The sequence below is a fragment of the Planococcus citri genome, chromosome 4 (assembly GCF_950023065.1).
Source record: "Planococcus citri chromosome 4, ihPlaCitr1.1, whole genome shotgun sequence".
Taxonomy (NCBI): domain Eukaryota; kingdom Metazoa; phylum Arthropoda; class Insecta; order Hemiptera; family Pseudococcidae; genus Planococcus; species Planococcus citri.
Genome location: NC_088680.1, coordinates 11,075,340 through 11,100,187, shown reverse-complemented (window position 1 = coordinate 11,100,187; position 24,848 = coordinate 11,075,340). Strand labels below are relative to the sequence as shown.

At 33.8% G+C, this 24,848-nt stretch overlaps 1 protein-coding gene across 2 annotated transcripts in view; it reads right to left on the bottom strand.

Moving 5' to 3' along the window:
* Window positions 1-354: 354 nt before the first annotated feature.
* drm (drumstick) overlaps window positions 355-24,848 on the bottom strand; it is a 47,703-nt gene continuing 23,209 nt past the window's right edge. Inside the window, exons 3-5 of one of the 2 annotated variants that reach the window (XR_010558442.1) lie at window positions 8,370-8,874; window positions 2,006-2,090; window positions 355-1,506 (exon numbers count right to left, since the gene is read on the bottom strand). Coding sequence is in view for 1 of the 2 variants with exons in the window: in XM_065362179.1 (XP_065218251.1) it covers window positions 1,452-1,506; window positions 8,370-8,584 (270 nt within the window). In the remaining variant the exon portion in view is untranslated. The remainder of the gene's footprint in view (window positions 1,507-2,005; window positions 2,091-8,369; window positions 8,875-24,848) is intronic. The other variant, XM_065362179.1, reaches the window with a different exon arrangement.

Here is a 24,848-nt window from a genome sequence, read left to right as displayed (position 1 = left end):
ATCGTTTGGATCTATCTCGTCGAATATTCTGACGATGCTGATCGAGCTGAGCTCATTTTCAAACACCAAATGAACACCAAATTCAGCTCACTTCTCATCTTCTTCTTCTCCCCCTCTCCCCACCTTCCCACAAACGACGAGCTCGACACAGCTCAATGAAACACGACACTTTTCTTTAACTTTATTATATACAACGTAATTTTAAACCTTAACAATTATTAAAGGAAGAAAAAAAATAATCAGGGGAACTAAAACTATCCATCTTATAGAGAAAAAAAAACTACTCGTGAAAAAAAATCAAAATCAAAAATCAAAAAAAAAAGAAAGAAAAATACAACAAATACAATTTATATAGGTAGTAATTTACACGACGTTGGTACGTAAATCACAACAAATAAAAAAAAAAAAAAAGAAAAAAGAAAGAAAAATAAAAATAAACATAATAAGAGAAATTATAACGTACAAAATAATAAACCATCAATGGGATGAAGGACACCCTTTTAATTTTTTTTTACAGGTCCCAGGCAGGTATCCTCCTCCTATAGTAGTAAAGTAACCCTTAATGTATAAAAAAATTGTAGTAGTGAAGTAACGTATTTTGATTTTCCATTATTCTACAGCACGTAAAATATAATACCACATTTAACGTATAATTTTTAACCACTTACGTATTAGACTAGAATTAATTAATTATTTTTTAATGAACTTTTTTGGATCATTTGTTTCGCCTTTTTTTTTGCCTGCTTGCTTGCCTGCCTACCTCAACATCATCTTCATCATCATCTCCACCATCATCATCATCATCATCATCGTCTACTCAGCCACGTTTTTTGACCCGCGGATCGTATACTCGTACATAATCCGATCGTGAATAAACCTTTATTAAATAGGCTCATTTAACGTTGCTTTTTCGTATCAACGAAAAACAGCCCCAACCCCCGAAACATTTTTTTTCATTTTAACCCCCGGTAACCTCGAACACCGCGGTGTCAAGAAACGCAGCTCTTACGATAGTATTTCATCATTTATATATATAGGCTATTGCACCACTACAACAACAATAAAACGCTCACACACACAACAACGTATTCTTATCTACCCACGTAATTAAAAAATAAAATAATTAAATACTACGAAAGAGAAAGAGAAAAAAAGGGGGAAAAAATTAATAAATAAAAAAATAATAACCACCGAATAAGAAACATCGATAGAAAAAAAAATATAGGAAACTTGAAAAAAAATAGTGAGTACGTAGAAAATTCTCCATTTTCATGGTACAGGAAAAAAAATAATAAATTATAGGATAAGTGAAAATTTAAAAAAAAGAAAGAAAAAAAAGTAAAGCACCCTAATTTTGGATTTTTTTGTCGATTTTTTCTCCGAAGATTTTTTTTTTATAAAAACGAAACTTTTTTAAAGCTCGCGAAACAATACATTATAAATAATAATTATTAAAATCTCCACGTATACGTAGCGGTTCTGTTGCAACTGGGACTGTGTATTGTCCTAGAACAATGAAAAGATCGAATATTATTTCCAATTACCAAGTTTCGACTTCAAACTATATAAATAAAAAGCGAAATATCGTAAGTATAATTATCTACAGAGGTAGTCAGTCATTCGCAAGCATCTTTTTGTCTCGAAGAAACACCCATAGCCAAGTCAGCCTCATCCCAAAACCACCACAGTCATCAATTTTCACCAATCTTCCATTCTTATAACCCTTTCACTTGCAAACTGACCACCTCAGCCATCACAATACAGTAAAATAATCCTCCAGAACGCCAGCCAGTCACCTAAACCAATCTCCACTCGCTTCAACAGCGAAATAGAGCATTAGGAGGCGATCATGCACCTCAGTCTGGCGTCCTGACACCAATTATTAGTTAAATACACCTAATAGTGAATTATTCGAAGTACAACTCTACTTCTATACGTACTCCGAGATTATTTGTACAAGTTAATAAAAAAAAAATTAAGTTAATATTAAAAAGGTTATGCTTACAATAAAATTGTGAGCTGGTTGCAAAGAATTAACAAGGTCTATAGGACACAATGCAGCAAAGATCTGATCTCACCGCCACCCACATCTACAAACACACACCAACATACCATGTGTGTTAGAAAAATTACTAAATTAAAGATTTCCATTCCTATATAATGGGCTGACTTCTCTCTCCATCATTTTTTTTTTCATCATCATCGTTATCGAGAGAAAAAAAATTTCCCATAACGACGTGTAGCCCAATGGCCAATTCGTATAAATTACTCGTACGTTAATTTTGCACCTATCTTTTTGCAATAATTTTAGAGTGAAAAATTACAAATTAAAAATATCGTTAAAAGTCTGATTTATACAAGAATCTATACCAACAGCATTCACTCATTCAGTTTACAAGTGATGCTTTCCAGATTGAAAAATTTAGGTAAATAATCGTCAGGCAAGGTAAAAAGAACGTGCAAAATTATATACACTGTGAATTTACGTATCAATAATAATATGTTAATTTAGGACAGATAATAAGAATAATACTACAATTGTTTCGGTGTACATTACAATACCTTTTGTTGTTTGACGTCATCGTATATTGACATGCTGGAATACGAATCAGAAATTCGTAATTTTTGATAAGGCCAAAGCAGGGTATCGAATCTACTCCAATTATTTACATACTTATTTGTATTATGCTTTGCAGGCCCATTTTTTCAATTCAAATGCTCGATCCAGGTCACAAAACTTTCATTCATCTCGAAGGTAAAGCGTGTTGAGGAGATCTTACGAATCGATTTCCAAAGTTATTCTAACAAAAGAAGAAAACACGGTTCCAGGAAGAGGAAGACGAAGAAAGGTCAAAATAATATTCATTTTCACACCAAACCTAATAATTTGTCAAAATATTAAGTTAGACACTTCTCTTCGGACCCCCCCCCTCCACACTCGTTCTCTTTCTTCTACTCTCCCTTCTCAGGAAATGAGAAATCGTTCGAGTTTTCTAGTTCAAATTTTGGTGCGCAATTTTATGTTCTACAATTGAATTAATATTCCAAAACGACAAGAGCTAAAATTTTCAAAATGTTTTTATTTTAAAATCACACAAAATACCTAGAAATTATTTGAAAAGTACCAAAATATCACAAAAACTTAGACGGAAAATTAGTTGGAATTCGTGTAGAAATTTACAAAATTCTATAAAGGATGCATAATAGGTATCCCAAAATTGTTTTCAGATACCAAAAAATTTTGATAAAATCAATTGAAATTTGGTTACAAAGAAAATTCGAGAAAGATTATGAAAATGCCAAAAAACAACAAAATATGAACTTATTGTTTAAAATTTATTGAAATTTGTTCAAAAAATTATTAAAATTAAATATCAGGATACAAAAAAAGCAAATGGTCCAAAATTCTCATATAAAAAATTTTTTTAAAATGCGTGAAATGAATGAAAATAAGTCGAAATGGCCACAAAAATTGTTCAAACTATTGAAAAGATGCAAAAAAAATGAATGAAAATGAGAACATTTTAATATATAAAAATTTGCGAAAACTGAACAATAAACCAACAAGTGATACGAAAAATGTAATTAAAAATGTGTAAAAATTGTCACAAAATACCAAACAGTTGCTGAAATTGTTCGAAATATGTATCAAAAAGTTTCAAAAATGTTGAACAACTTTGTTGCGTAATGTTACTCAATTTTGTTGTAAAATGTCGATCACTTTTGTTACAAAATGTTGATCAATTTTGTTGCAAACTGTTGATCAATTTTGTTACAAAATGTTGATCAATTTTGTTGCAAAATGTTGATCAATTTTGTTGCAAAATGTTGATCAATTTTGTTGCAAAATGTTGATCAATTTTGTTGGAAAAGGTTGATCAATTTTGTGGCAAAATGTTGATCAATTTTGTTGCAAAATGTCGATCAATTTTGTTACAGAATGTTTATTAATTGTGTTGTAAAATGACGAACAATTTTTTTTGTAAAGTAATGTTGAGCAACTTTTTTGCGTAATGTTGAACAACGTTGTTGCGTAATGTTGATTAATTTTGTCACAAAATGTTAATTAATTTTGTTACAAAATGTTAATCAATTTTGTTACAAAATGTTGATCAATTTTGTTGCAGAATGTTGATCAATTTTGTTCAAATGAGAGTATGAAAAAAACATGAAAGAAGCACGAATTTAGCTTTCCGGATTTTAGTACATAGACAGCTAGACACCGTGGAAAAATGTTGTGTCAAAATTATGTGTAAGTTTCTTTCAAAATTTTGAGTTTTGCCTTGAAATTTTCAGATATTATTGTAATTTAAAATAAATTGTATGAGAAATTAATTTTTAAGTTGTACCTAAGAAATGATCAAAAATGAGTGAAAATTGCCACAAAAAATTGCTCAAAATACCTCAGAATACCAAAAATTTGTGAAAGATAATTGAAAATAAGTGAAAACAGTAGTGAAAAATTCCAAATATTACTCAAAAATCAAAAATACCAAAAAACAGTTCAAAATACCAAAAAATTGCTCAAAATATTAAAAAGTTGAAAAAAATAACGCGAAATTCCCCTCAAAAAGGAATGAAAATGAGTTCAAAGTTCCACAAAAAGTAGCAGAAAATAAATGAAAATAGGTAAGAATTCCTCCAAATATTTCGAAAAAAAAAGAAATTTCCACAAGAAAGTTGCAAAAATGGTTCAAAACATCAAAAAGTTGTAAAAAAATTATTGAAAATGAATGAAAATTGTTATAATCCAAGTACAGCAAAATATAATCAAAAAATGAATGAAAATTAGTGAAATTTTCACAAAAAGCTACAATAATTGGTCAAAATATGTACTTAAAAGTTGTACAAAATAATAGAAAATAAGTGGAAAATTATAAAAAAAAAAATTCAAAAATTACTCAAAATACAAACAAGTTGCAAAAAATGATCGAAAATTATCAATGAAAATTGTCTCAAACAATCACAAAAATTGCTCAAAAATTGAAAATAGGCATAAATTGCAACAAAAAATATTGAAAACACAAAAAAATGAACAGAAAAATTTTATAAAATAGCCACAATTGAAATTGAAAAAATTTATGAAACCACATCAGAAAAATCTTTAAATTTCACACGAAAATGTTTCAAAATGAAGAAAAATTGAATAAAAAATTTTTTTAAATTGCTCAAAATGCTTTAAAAATTTCCCAAAATAATTCAAAAATCAGCTGAGAGTTGATGTAAAAATTGTAGAAAATGATGAAGTGAATAAATTTTGTGAAATTGGCGTTTTGAAAATTGTGCAAAAAGTAACAAAATTGTAGCAAAACCCTTCGTAAAATTAGGGAATTTGATTCAAATAAGGGTTTAGAAATTGAAAAAATAATCTGGTGGAAAGGCAAATAAAAAATAGCACGTAAAAAACACGAATTTATCATAATTTCTTCATTATAAACTGGCCTCAATTTCTATGAAAATTACTCAAAATAAAGTGAAAATTGGTCAATTATTGTAAAAAATTCATAAAACATCGATAAAATTCCTTAAAATCAACGAAGAATTAATAAAACTGAGATAAAAACCGATCTAAAAAAAGATACAAATTGATAAAACGTGAAGCAACATTTTATAAGACATTGAAAAATTTCAAGCATAAAGATGAACCAAATTGATCAAAGTATCCAAAATTAAAATTACTGCTTCAATGCATAGAATTCATCAACATTTAACAAAATGGATTCAAAATCAAAAATGTAAGAAATACGAATTTTTGTGACAGAGAATTTTTTCCAAAATGAATCTTTATAGGATGAAAAATGGAAAAAGAAATGAATTTTTAAGAAAAACCAAGCGTTCATTCAGGAAAGGAAAAAAATGAAAAGTAACAAAATATTAAAGCACAAAGTTTACAATTTTTAGATCATGGTTCATTTCTCTTCAAGATACCTTGTTTTTGAGATATTGTGAGCAAAAGTTTGAAGGGTAAAAATTCTTGAACAAATTAAGGTAAGTAAATTTCTGCCAATTTCTCGAAACGAAAAATACTGATTTTTTTGAATTAACGAAACAAATAATGATTTTTTTTGAAACATAAAATACTGAATTTTTAGCAGAATTCTCAAATTTTTGACAAAAGTTTAATTCACTAGAGAATTTTGATTTTTTTTCTCCTTGAATTTTTTCGATGTGGTTACAATTTTGTTCAAAGTGGGGGAGGGGGGGAGAAGAGTCAGCAGGTTATGAATTGCAGATAATTTTGGTTCCACTCTCGTGTTTTGAAAAATTTTCCACTCATGCCAATTTCTTCAAAAATCTTCCACTTCCTCTCCCATCTACTTATCTAATAATTTGTATTTTTTTTTTTTTTTGTTTTTAAGACAGAATCTTCAAACACTCACAATAAATCAATAATGTACCTATAATTTCATACCCATCCTCACATCAGAATAAATCCACATCATGACCCGGTTTCCATACACAATACTTACTCGAGAACATTCCAAACGTAATTTCAAACAACCGGTTGCAACTGATTAGGGACATTATACCTTTACCTACCTAATACATACTTATTTGGTTCTCATAGTCATTTTTCTTCAACACACCAATCATCGCGAGTAAAATATTGACTTTCGATTAGTAACACTTGGTCAGATGATTTTTTTCAAATGAATTACTTTCGGTTGCAACCGGTTTTTTTCACAGTAATCTTACATCGTGTTGAGATATTCGAGGCATCCAGTTGCAAACATTTTTTAAAAATATGATCTCGTAAATTGTAATAAATTCGAAGCTACAACTAGACTCAATGTTACTAATAACAAATTACAAAAAAAAAAAAAAAATCACTTCTATTAGGTACACAAAACCGGTTCCTTCAATTATGCTTGCATTAATTTCATCATAAAACCGGTAGCATAAACTTTGCAAGATTTTTTTTTAAGATTATGATGTAGAATAGAACCAATTTTAAATTATTCAAATATTACTTATGTACTTAATTCTTTACAGAAAGAACAATCTCTACTTAACAAAAAATCAACGATCAAAACCAGTCGCAACCAATTCCTCCTCCTCACTAGTATGAACCTTTCATCAAAGAACAGAACCACGATAACATTTTGAATTCAACCGCTACCGGTTTTTCCTCTCTCATTCACCTCAATTCGATCGTAAAACCAGTAGCAACCAGTTCTAAACCCCCTAAAATCCTCACAATACGAACAATTAATCGAATCCGAGCAAAAATAAAAATTCCAAAACCACCTCAAGCAGTTCCCAATCCATCTCACAATCACTCGTGACTCATTCGTCATAACTCAAAAAAATATGACCAATGAGTTCGATCATCTCTCATATCCGCTCGTAGAAAAAAATTCAATTAAAAAAACGCCCCCAACCAATTACTTACCAAAAATGAAAAAAAATTCCATAATTTCAATCTCTCCTCCGCGAAATACGAAAACTTCAGCATATAAGACAGAAAATGAAAGAAAAAAAAATCATCAACTTTGGTAGAAATTTTTTCCGCATAAATTATCGTAACATAATTCACAAAATGTTTTCAAGGTAAAATAGCGAGTACCTATAAACCGGTTCTATATATACTAAAATCATTATGAATGAATTTTCGGCACAGGTAAGCGTACCGAAATACCCATATAACTCACCATGAAAAATCTTCAATCATATAATTTCTTACAGACAAGGCGGAAAAAAAATCAACGTCTTCGAACCGGTTTAAATGTACGCTTTTTTCTCTCTCTATCTCTCTCTTTCTTCTATTCTGCAGTAAAACAAATCTTCGCGGTTATAATTTCGTTCATTTGGGGGCAATGTGTATACATATCACTATTCTTTCTAGCCCCCTCTACCCCCTTCAGCACCATAAACCATCATAAATAATAAAGTTTACATTATAACTCCATATATGGGGCAATTTTGAGGAATTTTTTCAAACGTGCGTTTTTTCACAAATGGTAAACTCTTCGAACCGGTTTTTGGAAATCATAAATATTTTTTTTCAAAGATTAAAAACCTCTAAAAATATGTAATATTATTTTTTCCAGCAAAATGGTGCGATCGAGTCGATAATTACACAGGCATGAGGCAGGTCTTTCACCAAACATTCATTGAGAATTTGGATAGATCGATACCTTACTTTAGGTAGCTTATGCAACCACCTTGACATTGACACAAGATCTGAAGATCTATCGTCTTCGTCTTTGTTGGACGTCAAACAACAGTTAGGTATATCTCATATCATCGTACACCGAACTCGAAACGTGTCCGTTTCGTTCAAAAATTGGTGAAAAAAATTGGTAAAAAATATACATAGATAGAATAAATAAAGAATAAAACAGAGAAAAAAAACCATCCTTCATTACCTGTGTTGTTTGAGATTATCTTGACGTTTGAACGTTTTACCGCAAACTTCGCACGTGAATGTGACATCATCTTTGTGCGTTCGTTCGTGGATCATCAGATTATACGGTTTGGTGAACCGCCTCTGACAATATTTGCAGACGAACTCGCACTTCGTGCGCATTTTTCTCCTGAATTCCCTCCTTTCGTCAGTCTCAACTTGCATTACCGCGAACATGTTGATTGTTTTTGCGGGTCCTTTGGTCGCACCAATGCCAATAAATATGAATACGCTATAAGTCAGGGGCCACTTCTTGGGCGCGCGAATCGAGTATTTTACACGCTGATCTGCGTATCTGATTAAATACTATTTTAATTCGTCGGTACGGTTCACTTCCCGCCGCCGCCGGTAAATAATATGACCGCTGATTCTTTTCCAATTTTTGGTATAGTGTAGCGGAAATATTGGAGTATTTTTTTTTTTGTTCCTTAACAGCAACGGTAAGTAAGGTTGATTTCACCGTGAATCTGAAACATTAAAAATGAATACGAAAAGTTGTATTAAAATGGCGAAAATCGTTCGATATTTCGTTCTGATATCGTGAAAAAACTATTCTCTAAAATAAATTATCTTATTTAAAATTGTGAGTATGAAATAAACTTGCAAAAAACTAATAATGGGTAATTCGAGAGATTTTCGAGCCAAAGTCCCCCTCCCCTCCTCCAACTCTGACATTCAACTACACAACTCGCTTTTATTTAGTGTTGAAAAATATCGATGCAGTGGTTTATTTTAGAGTCCAAAAAAAACTTTGTGCCAACTTTGTCAATAATATCTTCGCATCTAAAGCTAAAAATTATTAGGAAATTCAATAGTTCTCAATTCATGCAGAGAGCATTCAACTGTTGTAATGATAGAATAAGTTGAGCTGCTCGGCAGCGATTTAAACAAAACTTGGGGTTTTTGAAAGACGATGTTCGAAGTCCCTGGTAACCAAAATTTAGACTGTCTTGATGAAATTTTCAATTTTTAGTTAATTTTCAATTTAAAAATGATTGTTATTAACACACCTACAATTTTTTTATTTAAAAAAAAAATTGATATTAATTGATTTTGAAGAACATAAATTACCTCCCCCCCCCCTCAAATTGTATCATATAACCAGCTCATTATTCATTTTTTCCACTTTTTTTGAATTTTCCCCGAAAGAGTCGAAATTGATCAGGAAGTTGATTATTTGCAGGTTTGGCTTGAAAAATTCGTGGTTTTCGTGTCACTTTTTGGCATCTAGAGAAATTCAATGCAAATCAACTTCCCCTCCCCCTCTCCCCCACCCCACAAAAAAATCAAAACAATTTCGTTTAAGTATGTAAACAGGCGAGAAACCAATTTTCACATTTTTTGGAGGAGGGGAGGGGGAATGGGCATTTCATAAATCTGTATACCGAATTTGAAATCGAAAAGTGGCATAAATTTTTGAAAAGATCTGGAGACCAATGAGGCTGAGATTTTTAAAAATTTGAACAATATTTCGTCACAAATACAGGAATATAAAGTGTCAAATCTTCAACAGGAATGCAAAATTTTGATCCTTTTTTACCAACGTTTTTCAACGATTTTCCAAATTTCCCTTCTCTTCACCCCTCCCCTTCCATCCCCTTCCCTTCCTTTCCCAGTTTTTTCTAACCTTACCAAAAAAAAACAACCAAAAAAGCTGAAATAATCGATTTGTGAGCTAATTAAAAAGAATTTGAAATTAAATGGTTCGAATTTTCAAAAATCAAAAATTAGATTCAAATTTTGTACCCCAGGAGAGCCAAAAATGTGTGCCCCATCCCTCAGCTTTAAAAAAGAGCAATTCCAATGTCAGAAAAATGCTTGAACCCAACAAAGCTGAACCAAAAGAGTATGAAAAATCACATCACGATTAGAAATTTTATGCTTTATAGCGCAAATTTTTTATTTTTGGTGAATTTTTGAGATCAACTCTAGCCCAAAAATGGCAAAAAAATCAAAAATTCGATCAAAATGGGTCGTTAACGATCACCAATTGCGTTCAAATACGTGCTGAAGTTGATGTGGACGGTTTTTTATGACATTTTTTGGAAATCTGGAATTTTTGAAATATGACTTGAAGGGTCCAGAATGGCTCGAAACCATCTCCAATAGACTCGATCGTCGTATTGAAATTGGGGCACAACTTGAATTTCAGCTTTCTAGTTTCTAGAATCGTTGGGTAAAATTTTACAAAAATTACAACTTTCAAAAAAATGTGCCAAAAGCCTCTAGAATTGCTAAAAAAAAATTGTTCAAAACCGTTTCCAATCGATTGGGGAGTTCGAAAATAAGGAAAATGCCAAATTTCAGTTCTCTAGATCAAAGTTGGGAGAAATTTTGATTTTTTTCTCATTTTTAGACCAAATTTGATTTTTAAAAATTCATCAAAAATCAAAAAATGCGCTTCAGCAGCTGAATTTTTGACTGGTGATGTATTTTGGCGGGCTCTTTCGATTCAGCTTTGTCTACTGAGAAAATTTTCTGCCAGTTGGAATAGACTACTTCTCTCATCAATTTCTCTTCAAAGGTTTTTCGATCTTTGCTCGAAAATTTTACGTTTTTTAATGTACTTTTGTTCGTCTTCAATTTTTCTGTAAGATTTCTGGGTTTTCTCGAAAAATTAACTTTTCTGGTGAAAAAGTTTTTTAAAAAAAGAGAAAAAGGATAAGGAAAGAAATTTGTTATTTTTTTTTCAAAAAAAGAGAAAAATTTATTGTTTTTTTTGGTGGAATTGTGATCTGATTTCAAAATATTTTGGGCTGAAGTTGTAGTAATTAAACGTCAATCAATTCGTTTGTGATAAAGAATTCATTTGAGATCAAATTTAGCCCAAAAATTACAAAAAAAAAAAATCAGAAATTTTACCAAAATGGGTCGCTAATGAGCAGCAAATGCGTTCAAATATGTGCTGAAGTTAATGTGGACGGTTTTTTATGTAATTTTTAAGAAATCTGGAATTTTTTAAGTATGACTGAAGGCTTTAGAATGGTTTGAATCCATCTTCAATAGACTTCATCGTATTGAAATTGGGGTACAACTTGAATTTCAGCTTTCCAGACTCGTTGGGTAAAATTTTACAGAAATTCCAACTTTCAAAAAAATGTGACTGAGGCTCTAGAACTGCTCAAAAATAGTTCAAACCCAATTCCAATCGATTCGTGCGAGGGTTCGAAAATACGTCAAATACCAAATTTCAGCTCTCTAGATCAAGTAGAAGAAATTTTGATTTTTTTTCTCATTTTTGGTCCGAACTTGATTTTCAATAATTCACCAAAAATCAAAAAATGAACTTCAGAAGCTGAATTTTTGGCTGGTGATGTATTTTGGCTGGCTCTTTCGATTCAACTTTGTCTGGTTAGAAAATTTTTTGCCAGTTCTCTCGTCAATGTATTTTCAATGGTTTTTTAATCTTTGCTCGAAAATTTTAGTTTTATAACGTATCTACTTTTGTTGCTCTTCAATTTATTTGTAGGAATTCTGGTTTTTCTCAAAAAAATTGACTTTTCTGAAGAAACATTTTTTTTTTTTTAAATCGAAAAACAAATTTTTCGTCACAAAATCGTGCTCTTCAAAAAATAAAAATGGAAAAGGATAAAAATTTGTTTTATTTTAAAAAAAGAGATTTTTTGGTGAAATTGAGATCTGATTCCAAAATATTTTGGACTGAAGTTGCAATACTTAATTAAACTTTAATCAATTCGTTCGTGATAAAAAGTTCAAACATTTTCAATTTCTACCAAAAAAAAAAAAAATCGATTTTGAGCAGAACTGAAAATTCAACAAAAAATATCAAGAGGATCAAAATTGTATAAAATTTGAAAATTTTTCATCAGCTGAGTGTGATGATTTTTTTCACGATGTTTTCTTTTTAAAATATTTTGAGCGAAAATGATAAATCTCTCAATTTTGTTGAATTGTTTATTTTTCGAACTTCTGATAAGTATACATAGAATCCTCAGGGCATCTAAAAATCGTTGACCTAAAAATTCAGGCTTTCAAGGGGAGCCTCTCCCCTTCCTCTACTTCATATTACACCTCACCAATGTAAGAGTTTTCAAAATTATTCGAGAATTTGTTGATCAAGCTCAGACAAGGAAAATATAAGAACATTTTGAATTTGAAAAAAAAAAATGGGTCTTCAAAACAAATTTCTTTCTAGTTCTCTCATCAAAACCATTCTAAATTAGGATTACACAAATCTAAGGGCAAATTGTTCGAAAAATTCACAATCATAATTTCACACATTCAAAAAATTTCTGACCAGATGAATTGAATCAAAAGTGCATTTCTTTTCCAGATTTAACTGCGGAATTTGATTGAAACCCACACCCTTCTATTCTTGACATTTTCAAAATATCAAATTAACTACAGAATCAAAAATGATCTGAAAACTAAAAATTTCATTCTTTTATCCGAAACCCTGAATCAAAACGTTCATTCTGAACATTCTCAATCACCACCTAAAAACCAATACAGTCACCCTCATGTTAGTCACATGATTCACATCCAATATGATTCACTTCCTCATCAGCAGCAGCAGCGATTAGCGTCGTTAAATCAGTAAATAAATATGATGATGATTTTTTTTACACACCTGCATAATTTCGCAACCTCACTATAAATAGTTTAGCTACCGAAATCGTAATTTCTCGGAAGTATAAATTAAGTAATTTACTCGTCATCGTCAAAATATACACCACTTGCCATTCCATTCCGAGACGAGCAACTTTATAATTTACATTCGAAAATACCGGTTTCCTCATTCCTATCACAGCCAGATGGCAAAATCACAACCATCAGCATTTTAAAAAAAGAAGGGATTCCAGCAGAAATCATAATTACAGCAAGAGAGCGAGAGAGAGAGAATTCCATCAAATATGACTTTCCTGGCTTTCTTATATTCGCGTACTCACAACTCTCAACATTCGCCATCAACAATCGTCCAATAAACCCCCCAGAAACCCCACCTCCTCCCTCTCACCTCACCTCCTGGTCTATGACGAAACAGAGGCTAGTGAAAAGGTCAAAGTATCTCGACCCTGGTACCCTTTTTTTCTTCTTGAGCATCACATCAAAGAATTAAAACCGCCTGCTTTCCGTTCCTTTCCACTCTCCTCCTCCAGCCCTTCAATTTTTAGCAGTCCAACACGACTAAATGTCCAGCGCACAGTATCTCCCAATCGTAATACCGCCATCGATCGTCAATTCGGCCGACACCATGCATACACAGAAAAAGAGACGTAGAATGGAAATTTTTTACGATCATCGAGTCTATGATCAGCTGCCGCCCGCGGACCGAGCAGCACGAAATCAATTTAAAAAAACATTCGCTCGCGCGCCGCTCGCAAGAGTATAGAAGACCAAGGAGGGGGGGGGGGTATTCGCCAATTACACCTTTTTTTTCTCTCTTTGGTCTTGTATTTTACGACGATTTTTACAACTTATGGTCGTCGTAGTCGTCGTCGTGATCTACATTAAAGAAGACGACGAAGATGAAGAAAACCAAAACGAACCCAAAAAGAAAAAAAAACACTTCTAATTTTAGTACGTGCGTTTATAGGTAGCGACCTCTGCCTGTGCCACGCCGACAAATCGATGATAGGTAACCTATTTTACACTCGGATGTCTGCGTGTGTGTGATCTATCTATCACGATCGAGTCTATATTTAATCAGCGAGCAGCAATAACGCCAGTCAACTTGGAAAAACTCGTTTCTCACGGATTGGCTTTGGCTATATGGCTGCAGTGCTTATGACTGCGCCTCTCTCTGTATACGTTGTATACCTGGGCAGGTATTTTACACTTTTTTTTTCTTCATTTTACGACACCACCGTTCACATAATAAAGTAATTAACAAATAATCCTGCGCCTAGTTTCAACGCTCTCGAATGTACAATATATATCTACTTGTATAGCCGCCTCATGCGCTATAATTTTTTTATTTATTTATTTTTATAACGTTAACGCCGCCGCCATGCGCGGTAATCTACTTGACGCGATGAGTAGGTAAAGAGAATCAGCGGCATTCTATTCTCTCGTTAAATCGACCACTTTTCGTTTTAGGTTTTTTTTTTTAAAGGCCACCTTTCGCGCCTCTCTTCATGCTGAATGAGTCTTTCTATAGCAGTATAATTACCATCATCGAGCAACTAACACATCGATTTACAATGTATAGGTAATTTGTTTGCACACGTTGGCTGGTGCAATAATGAGAGACCCGCTGAAACCTTGTTTGTATATAAAAGATCGCCGCCAACATGCACGGTCTATTCTCAGAGCTAATACACAATGAATCATTCACATTTATTCTTTTACAATCGCTGACCGCTTACACTGTAACGAGGTAATCGTTTCTCGAGTCTGCGAATCGCCTCAAATTAAACTAATAAAAAGTCGAATAGTTTCTCATTTCTTGGAATCTATCAACCCTTTAGTAGATCCAATCCAATAATAGGTATAACGTCCATCTTTCAGTTTTAAAAAGCCCTCCTCATTGTAATGTAATTCTCCTCGTGCCTCGTCAGAGTCAAGTACACATACGAGATCACTTTTCGCTTCTGTTCGCGTCTTCGTACGACGTACAGTATTCAAACTGGTTCTTCGTACCGAGATTTACATATATGCACACAGACGCACCAATACACGCACCAGTATCCTTACAAGTCGAAACCCGGTAAAGTTCAACGAGCTAAGTGGTCATCAACGAATATTAAACAGCATCGTTAGATTAGGAACGCGGCGCTAAGGTAAGCTATGCGCGGTGGCGCGATGACGCTATTTTTATATTACGAAATTATACCGAAAAGTGAATTCTCGTCGGTTGCGATGGAAATGTGCGATCCGTATCTTGATAATGTTCAACCAACTCATTCTGAGATTTAATTCACGTGCGAGAATGGTCGAATAAATATTGTAAACGTGAAACCAATGGTCTAAAAATGCGGTTTGTTCGATATTTTTGAAGTATAGGGACTGGTTTGAAGCTCAGTCAGCTCTAATCGAAAAATAGAGCAGAAATTCGAAATCAGCAACATAAAAACGCTAGAAAACCATAGGTCGCACGAATTTTTCGTATTTTTGAAATTTAGGGGCTTATTGTGGGCCTCAAGGAGCTGGAATCCAAAAACAAAGTCGAAATTCGAAAATGGAGTCAAAATTCGAAATCACTAACACCAAAAATCCAGAAAACCATGGGTTACACAAATTTTTAATTTTTTTAAATTTGAGGTCAATTGTGAGACCCATTGTGAGGCCCAGGGGGGTCGTATCCAAAAATTAAGTCGAAATTCAGAATCAGTATCACTAAAAACCCAAAAAACCATAGGTCACACAAATTTTTTAATTTTTTAGAAATTTTAGATCAATTGTGAGGCCCATTGTGAGGCCCAAGGGGTTCAAGTGGGTTCGTATCTGAAAATTGAGTCAAAATTTGAAATCAGCAACACCGAAAACCTAGCAAACCATATGTCACACAAATTTTCCACTTTTTTTTAGAAATTTGAGGTCAATTGTGACTGTGAGACCCATTGTGAGGCCCAGGGGGTTCTTATCTGACAATTGAGTCAAAATTCAGAATCATCATCAACAAAAACCCAAAAAAAATATAGGTCACACAAATTTTCAAGTTTTTTTTAGAAATTTTAGGTCAATTGTGGGACCCATTGTGAGACCCAGGGGGGTCCGTATCTAAAAATTAGAACGAGATTCGAAATCAGCATCACCGAAATCCTAGCAAACCATACGTCACACAAATTTTCAATTTTTGTTTATGTATTTGAGGTCAATTGTGACTGTGAGACCCATTGTGAGGCCCAGGGGGGTTTCTTATCTAAAAAATTGAGTCAAAATTCAGAAACATTACCAACAAAACCCCCAAAAAAAATGAGTCACACAAATTTTCAAGTTTTTTAGAAATTTTAGGTCAATTGTGAGACCCGTTGTGGGGCCCAGGGGGTCCGTATCCAAAAATTAGAACGAGATTCGAAATCAGCATCACCAAAAACCTAGAAAACCATATGTCACACAAATTTTCAAATTTTTTTTAGGTATTTGAGGTCAATTGTGAGACCCATTGTGAGGCCCAGGGTGGTTTCTTATCTAAGAAATTGAGTCAAAATTCAGAAACATTAGCAACAAAAACCCCAAAAAACATAGGTCACACAAATTTTCAAGCTTTTTAGAAATTTGAGGTGAATTGTGAGACCCATTGTGAGACCCACTGTGAGGTCCAGAAGTTCGCACCCAAAAATTGGAACTAGATTCGAAATCAGCATCACCGAAAACCTAGCAAACCATATGTCACACAAATTTTCAAGATTTTCCCCAGAAATTTGAGGTCAATTGTGAGACCCGTTGTGAGGCCCAGGGGGGTTTCTTATCTAAAAATTGAGTCGAAACTCAGAATCATCACCAACAAAAACCAGAAAAAACATAGGTCACACGAATTTTCAAATGTCACACAAATTTTCAACTTTTTTTAGATATTTGAGGTCAATTGTGAGACCCATTGTGAGGCCCAAGAGGTTTCTTATCTAAAAAATTGAGTCAAAATTCAAATCATCACTAACAAAAGCCCGTAAAAACATAGGTCACACAAGTTTTCAATTTTTTTTTGAAATTTGAGGTGAATTGTGAGACCCCTTGTGAGACCCAGGGGTTCGCCTCTAAAAATTGAGTCAAAATTCTGAATCATCACCAACAAAAACCCAAAAAAACATAGGTGACACAAATTTTCAAGTTTTTCTGAAATTTTAAATCAATTGTAAGGCCCATTGTGAGGCCCAGGGGGTTCGTATCTAAAAATTGAGCCAAAATTCGAAATCAGCATCAACGAAAACCCAGCAAACCACAGGTCACATGAATTTTCAACTTTTTTTGAAATTTGAGGCTATTGCGAGACCCATTGTGAGGCCCATTGGGTTCTTATCTAAAAATTGAGTCGAAATTCGAAATCAGCACCACCGAAACACTAACAAACCATAGGTCACACGAATATTTCAAATTTTTGAAGTTTGGGCCTACTGGAAGGCATATTGCAGAGCCTGGAGGAGGGGGTCCTTTCCAAAAAAGCGAGCAGGAATTCGAAATCAACATCACCAAAAAAACCAACAAACAACAGGTCACACAAAATTTCACCTTTTTTGAGATTCGGGGCCTATTGTGAGGCTCATCCTGGGGCCAAGGGGGCTCGCATCAGTCGCATCCAAAATAAGTCGAAATATATCACACATACTGTTCAGTTTTTTGAAATTTGGAGCCTGTTTAAGGCTTATTGTGAAGCCCAGAGACAATCAGGATCCTACTGTAAAGCTTACTGTGGGACCTGGAGGGTTCATAACTTCATATCCAAAAACCAGGTAGAAATTCAGAACCAGTAAAGCTAAAACCACATTTTTATATACATGTTTTTTTCCAATTTAGGACTCTATTTTAGGTTGTGGGGACTGAGGGGTTCAATTGGGTCGAAAATTCTAAATCGGCACCATAAAAAATCCAACAAATCACAGATCACTCGAATTTTCCAAATTTTTCGAAATTTGGGGCCAACAATAAGAGGCCTATTTTGAGGCCGAATAAGGGGCTCATTCTGAGGCCAATTGTGAGATCTATTTTCAGCTCTATTGTAGGGCCTGTGAGTTGGTACTTGGTGTCCAGAAAGTTGATTGAAATTCGAAATCAGCAACACCGAAAATCTAAAAAAAAAATATGTATCTAGTCACAAATTTTTCAATTTTTTTTTTTTGAAATTTGAGGCGTTTGTGAGTCTTATTGTGAGGCCTACAGGGTTCAATTACGTCGAAATTGTAAAAACATTTCAAATTGTTCGAAAATTGTGACCTATAGTGAGGCCCATTCCAAAAATTAAGTCGAAATTCAAAATAAGCAACATCAAAAACGGAATTTTTCAAAATTTTGAGCATTATTGTGGGGCCCAGGGGGACTTGTATCTAAAAGTTGAATTTAAATTAAAAATCAACGCGGGACAACACAAACGATATTTGGCTTAAATTTCAAGGGGGAGGGGGTCGTACTCTCAGGTTTCGAGTCTTCTCTGGAACTCTTTACAAATGGGTGAGCAGACTTATCTGCAAATTGAATTTATGAATTTTTCATTCAATCCGGAGGAAGAATTCATAAAAAATTACTTTCAATATCACCTTGATAGGACCCAATTTTGAAAACCAAATTTGAAGCAAGTAATTTCAGCACGAGTTAAGGTAAAAAACTGGGTCCAACACAAATTATTGAATTTTTGGGTCCTTCAGAAATCAAGTTTCAATACTTCAATAAATAAGCAACCAATGATGTTTTTTGATAAAAACCATCTGAGACTTAATTTCAAAAACAAAAACTTGAAATATCAAAAACCCAAATTCCGGAATCAAACAAACCAAAGGAACTTGAATTTTCTCTGATTGTCCAGGTTGTCTCTAATATAAACCATCGATGAAACTAAGCACAAAATAGAGGTCATTGAACTCAAAAAACAACACCATACGATGACCCAATTACGAACTTTTCACACAATTATCTCTCTAAGACCATAAATCAACACCAAAACACAGTCTCTAATCCACCTTTATCTTCGTGCTCTTATACTATACAGAATTACAGCGGCGGCATCGCGTATGACACCATCTCATAAGTCATCTTAACCCATTCAGTCAACACTAGAGACATAACGACCACGTGAATTGAGTAAGCTGTAAGTAGATAGACATGAAGAGTTAAGCTCGCATCACGAAACCACTTCATCACTGTGTACCAAGATCAAGTGAGGAAAACAAGAGACCATTTACTATTCGTGCCAATGTACCAACCACATTACGCTTCATTGTATACGCTTCTCGAGCTCGAGCATAGGTATTTATTATTCCAAGGTGGGAAACGAGTCTATACAGTACCATTCGCTGCTCTTGGCTCGGTCACTTAACCAGCTACTGTATTATCATCATTAAACCACGCCGCTTATCTGGCACTGCCAAGTGCCAAGGCCCAACCAAACACGCCAGTTCTATACAGAGAGAGAGTGAGAGTGAGAGAGGTTTACATGAGCACCATCGTGTTAAGAATAATATGCTTGCCTACCGCAGCATAGTACTTGGCTCGGTGTGTGTGAAGTGGTAAGAGAGGTACACAGCCAACAGTAGCTCGGTATGTTTTTTCCCTTCTTGCTAGGTATCTCTCTCTCACTCTGCATTTATACAACTGTTGTTGCGCGCTGGTTCGTATTATTACTTCCATAGCTCAGTCTACAGTAATGGTGAAATTATCCGGATGCTACTGGGTTACACTTCAGGTTTCTCTGCTACTCACTTCCTTGTCTACCTATACTTGGCTGCTGTTGTAGTGTACCTACTCATCCTCGTATATAGCGCACGTAATGGCTACTGGTGTTGACTGACACGCCTCCTTTTAACCCTTTCTAGCCAATTATTTTTTTATATTTAGCTGCCGGTGTTAAGCATCTGGTTGTTGTTGGTACATTATCTCGTATCAATGAACATCTTGCGTACCTCCATCCTTCATGTGATGGGATGAGCATTGGTACGTGCTACAGAAATCTTCTCTTTCTTATGATGATGGTATCTATGTTGTTATTCTAGAACATCATCTGAACCATCTTCTCAAACAGCATCTTCCATTCCTCACTTCTTTCTGCCTTCTGTGTTGCCTAAATAACTTCTCTTTCTGATAATGTTATCTTTGAGTGAAGTCCCCTGATAACCTTGCTGGTGACATTTCAAAACAATTCCTTCAGCGAGTAAATGAATCATCTCCTAATTCCTGATGACATTCCAGAACATTTGAACTGTATCCTCAAACAGCTTCCTTCACTCCACACTTCTTTCTGCCTCCTATAATACCTAAATAATGAAGAGTAGAGGGGGGCAAGATGTTATGGTTAAGCTTTGATGAACCCTGGCATTCACATAAATGACCAAATTACCCTCCCAAAAAGACACAAATTAATTTTTAGAAGAAAGTTCCAAAAAATCATCTTGCCCCATTGGTTCAAAAAGCAAAAATTAATTTTTAGAAAAAAAGTTCCAAAAAATCATCTTGCCCCATGGTCTAAAAAGACACACATTAATTTTTAGAAAAAAGTCCAAAAAGATCATCTTGACCCCGTGGTTTAAAGAGACACAAATTAATTTTTTGAAAAAATTCCAAAAATCATCTTGCCTCCATGATTCAAACAGCCACAAATTCATCATCTTGCCCCGTGGTGGGGGCAAGATGATTTTTGTGGGGCAAGACGTTCTGATACTGATAATGATGTCATTTAAATATCTGTACTTTGATGACATGAAATTGAGCTACCGTAAAATGGGGTAACATTGAAGGATTTTTCAGAATTTTTCATGTTTAGAGGTTTTGGCGGTTACAGAAGTTGCCTACCTTTTTCGTGTCAAGCGCAAGAGCCAAAAGAAATGCCCTTCAAAGTTACCCAGCGTTTGGGGTAACTTTGAAGGTCCCTTGAAATGTGCTTACAATTAGCTCAAGGTCAAAAATGATCAAAAACATGAATATTCACTTCTTGGTCTCTTTATACGCGTCAAGCATCCTACAAAATGATCCATATTCACAATTGAATTTATGAAAGAGTGCTCCAAAATGATAATTTGAAATATTTGTAGTTTTCAGGCGTTTTTCATGCATTTTGGCCAATTTGACTGAATTTCATGATTTTTCAATGATTTTTGAGCTGTTTTTCAATAAGTTTTCACATCATTTTTAACAAGTTTTCAAGCATTTTCATGTATTTTTGGCCAATTTTCCTGAAATCATACATACAAACAAAATTGGGTGCACCTTTTGATGAAATTCGAGGATTCCAATTTGCTTGAAATCAGGTTTTGATAAAATTGAAAATTGTGTTTAAAAATGTTGCTAGTTTTTTTTTTTTTTTTTGTAAAAAATTACTTTTAAATCTTGAAACTGGGATAAAAAATTGGAAAAATTAGTAACAATGAAATTTTAATTTTTAAACTTGAAATTGGGCCCAAAGAGTGAAAAATTAGACAGGGTAAGAGGCTTTAATTTCATTTAAGGAGGATTTTCTCGAAATTAGGTTTTGAAGGTGTTAAAAATTAAGCTGAAAATACTAATCTGTGTTCAGAGTCAATTTTGAATCTGGAAACTGAGACCAACGATTTAAAAATCATAAAAACAAAATTAGGTGCACCTTTTGATGAAATTTTAGGATTTTGATGGCAAAAGAGTTCAATTTGCTTGAAATTAAATGTTGCTTCGTTTTTTTGTTTTTTTTTTTTTTTTTTTTTTGTAAAAAATCAGTTTTAAATTTGGAAATTGGGGCCGAAAAATTGAAAAATTGAGCAATAATGAGATTTGGAGCATTGAAATTGGAGCGAAAAAATGAAAAAATTCAGCCAAGTATTACAGAGCGACAAAATTTGAAGAATTTATTGATGAAATTCGTGGAGGATAATTTGTTTGAAATTTGGTTTCGATGAAGTTAAAAATTGAATTGAATATGCTTGTTCTGATGCTTGAAGTCAATTTAGAATTCTGAAATTGGAACTGAAGAATTATGAACAGTGTTGTCGTGAAATTGGGAACGTTTACTGAGGAAATTTACGTCTTGATGTGAGAAAATACTTTGCTTGAAATTGGGCTTCAATGAAACGAAACGGAGTTTAGATTAAGAATGTTAATATTGTGTCAAGGGTCAATTTCGAACATCGGAATAGGGGCAAAAAAATGGAAAATTGAATAAACCAATTACGAAGCAACAGGATAAAACTTCCACTGATGAAATTTTTTGTTTTTGGTGCGATTTATGGAGGATAATTTGCTTGAGACAAGGTTTTGATAAAAATTGAGTTGAAAATTTCACTTTTGGTGTTCAAAGTCAATTCAGAGTCTTGAAATTGGGGCCAAAGAATGAAAAGTTTAGCAATAGGTAACGAAATTTTGAAACATTCGCCAATGAAATTCGGGCGTTTTGATGTCGTTCAAATATGAAAGAATGATTTGCTTGAAATTATGTGCTTTGATGAATAAGCCAAGTTGAGTTGAGAATTTATTAATTTTTGATCCATAGTCAATCCCGAGTCTTGAAAATTGGGGCCATATAATGAAAAATTTAGAAATTAGGGAGCTGTTGTTGGTGATATTTTTGGGGTGTTGATTTTGTAAAAATAATTTGCATGAATTTAGCTTTTGAGAAATGGAAAATTGAGTTGAAAATGTTGATTTTGTGTTCAAAGTTGATATTGAGACCTGAAATTGGGATTGACGACTGAAGAATTAGGCCATGATGAAATTTAGAGCGTCTCCCAATGAAATTTGTAAGATGGAGGGGGTGGGGTAATATCGTTTAACGACAAAGAATTGGTAATTCGATTAAAATTGGACTTTCATTGGAAAATTGAACAATAACAAAATTTGGAGAATAATTCATCAATGAAAAGGGGGTTTGATATTAGATATTTATAGAGAGGTTTTGATGAAATGAAATATTGATTTGAAAATGCCACTTTTCTGTATTAAGTCAATTTCGAGCCTTGAAAATTGAGACTGAAGAATTAAAAACTAAACTATAATGAAATTAGGAGCGTTCATCATGGAAATAAGGGGAGGGGATGTCGATGTCGTTCTACTGATCGGGCTCTGATGAAGAAAAATAGAGTTGACAATGTCAATTTTAAGTTCAGAGTAAACTTTGAGTTTCGAAAATAGGGCCGAAGAATGGTAAATTGAGCATAACAAAATAGAGAGCATTCATTGATGAAATTTTGAAGTTTTAATCCTTAAATTCAAGGCATCTGCAATTAATGCTGTAGGTGTTTTTCTTGCTACTCTCAAAAGCTAGAAAATTGGAACACGTAGCTCATTCCAGCAACATTCTTGAAAATGCTTGTTTGAAGACCTTTTCGCTCACTTATCCACATTTGCACACTCTTCGAATATGATCATAATGATCACTTGATCACGATCACACTCGAGTGCTTCACCCAGCTGTTGCTGTCCCTACCTAAACATTTTTCATTTTCTTCCACGAGTCGACACAATACCCATGTTTTGATGGCCTTTTTTCGACAATAAAAACGCACTCGTATGTACTGGTGCGGCTATGATGACGTATCCTCGTGTCAATATTTATCGGCGTTACGTTCAACTTATGTGAGAGAATAAGATAGAATTTCAAAACCTATAAACGGGTGTGCAACGTTACCAGAGTTAGCTAACCATAAGTCGTCGAGTTTGCGCCGAATATTTGTACAGTATGAGGTTATGTATTTCATTCTTTCACTTGTTAACATATCCTGATAATAGATACTGATACCCATAGATATAGTCGCGCGGGCATATTGGTAAAAAGAATTCTTCTTTGAAGTGTATAGGTATTTATGCGTATGATTGTAGGTATGAGGTACCCAAGGTATACATATAATATGTGTACTTTGGGAGGATAAAGCATAAAGCAAGATTGTGAATATTTGTACAAAATTATCGACTGTGGTAATCAGCTTTTTTCTTCTTCTTCTTTACACATTTTTTTTTTTCACATATTCGAAGACCGTGAGAAAATCACACCCGCGTCTGATGTGGTCCGCATGGCGCGCTAATCGCACCTAGATTCTATACGTGTGTGATGAGGTAATTACCTAGCTTTATTGTACGGATACGCGTTAGTGGAGTTTGGTCGAATTGATTTCTATCTGACTGTGATACTTGCACCATATAAATACCTATTTTACCTGTGTTATAGAGCTACCCACCGAAGTACGTACAGATGAGGCGATTAAAATCACTGATACGGTGGGTTAGGATTGTATATAGCTAGTGAAGGGTGAGGGGGGTGGGCGGTATCGATGAACCTCAATTCGTATACCTAGATGTATAAATACTATAGTGTTATAAAACTATAAACCAATTGACACCTTCACAAATACCTGCGGACTTGGGCAAGCAGATCATGAGGCGGAATTCCGATTTATGTATTAATTTCCTTTACCGGGGTTCTCATACACTTAATTGATTATATACAGCGGATCATGGCGATGGCGGTACAGAAGAGAAGATGCTGAAAGAAAAAATTTGTGTGCAGTGTGACGTGTAGAGGAGGTGGCTGGTTTGGCATAAAATTAATAGCTAGATGTTAGTTATGGTCTGAAAGTTTAAGAATGACCGCCAAACTATGGCCAAAAGTTGACCGCAGAGTGTAATTTTCATAATTTTACTACATCGTCAGCTGTCTACTTATTTTTTTTTGTTTTGCGCGCGAAACACCACACACCACATATAATACGGTACGCCTGTTTAATAATTATCAGCTCAGTTGTCGCTCTAATGTATTCTAAAGTCGTTATTCATACGGTTAGTGTGAGGTTATGGGTTTGAAGTTGAATATGTACATATATTGTATGTGCTTGTGTGGTTCCTGTTGTATGCAGATTGCCGTTTTTTAAACGTG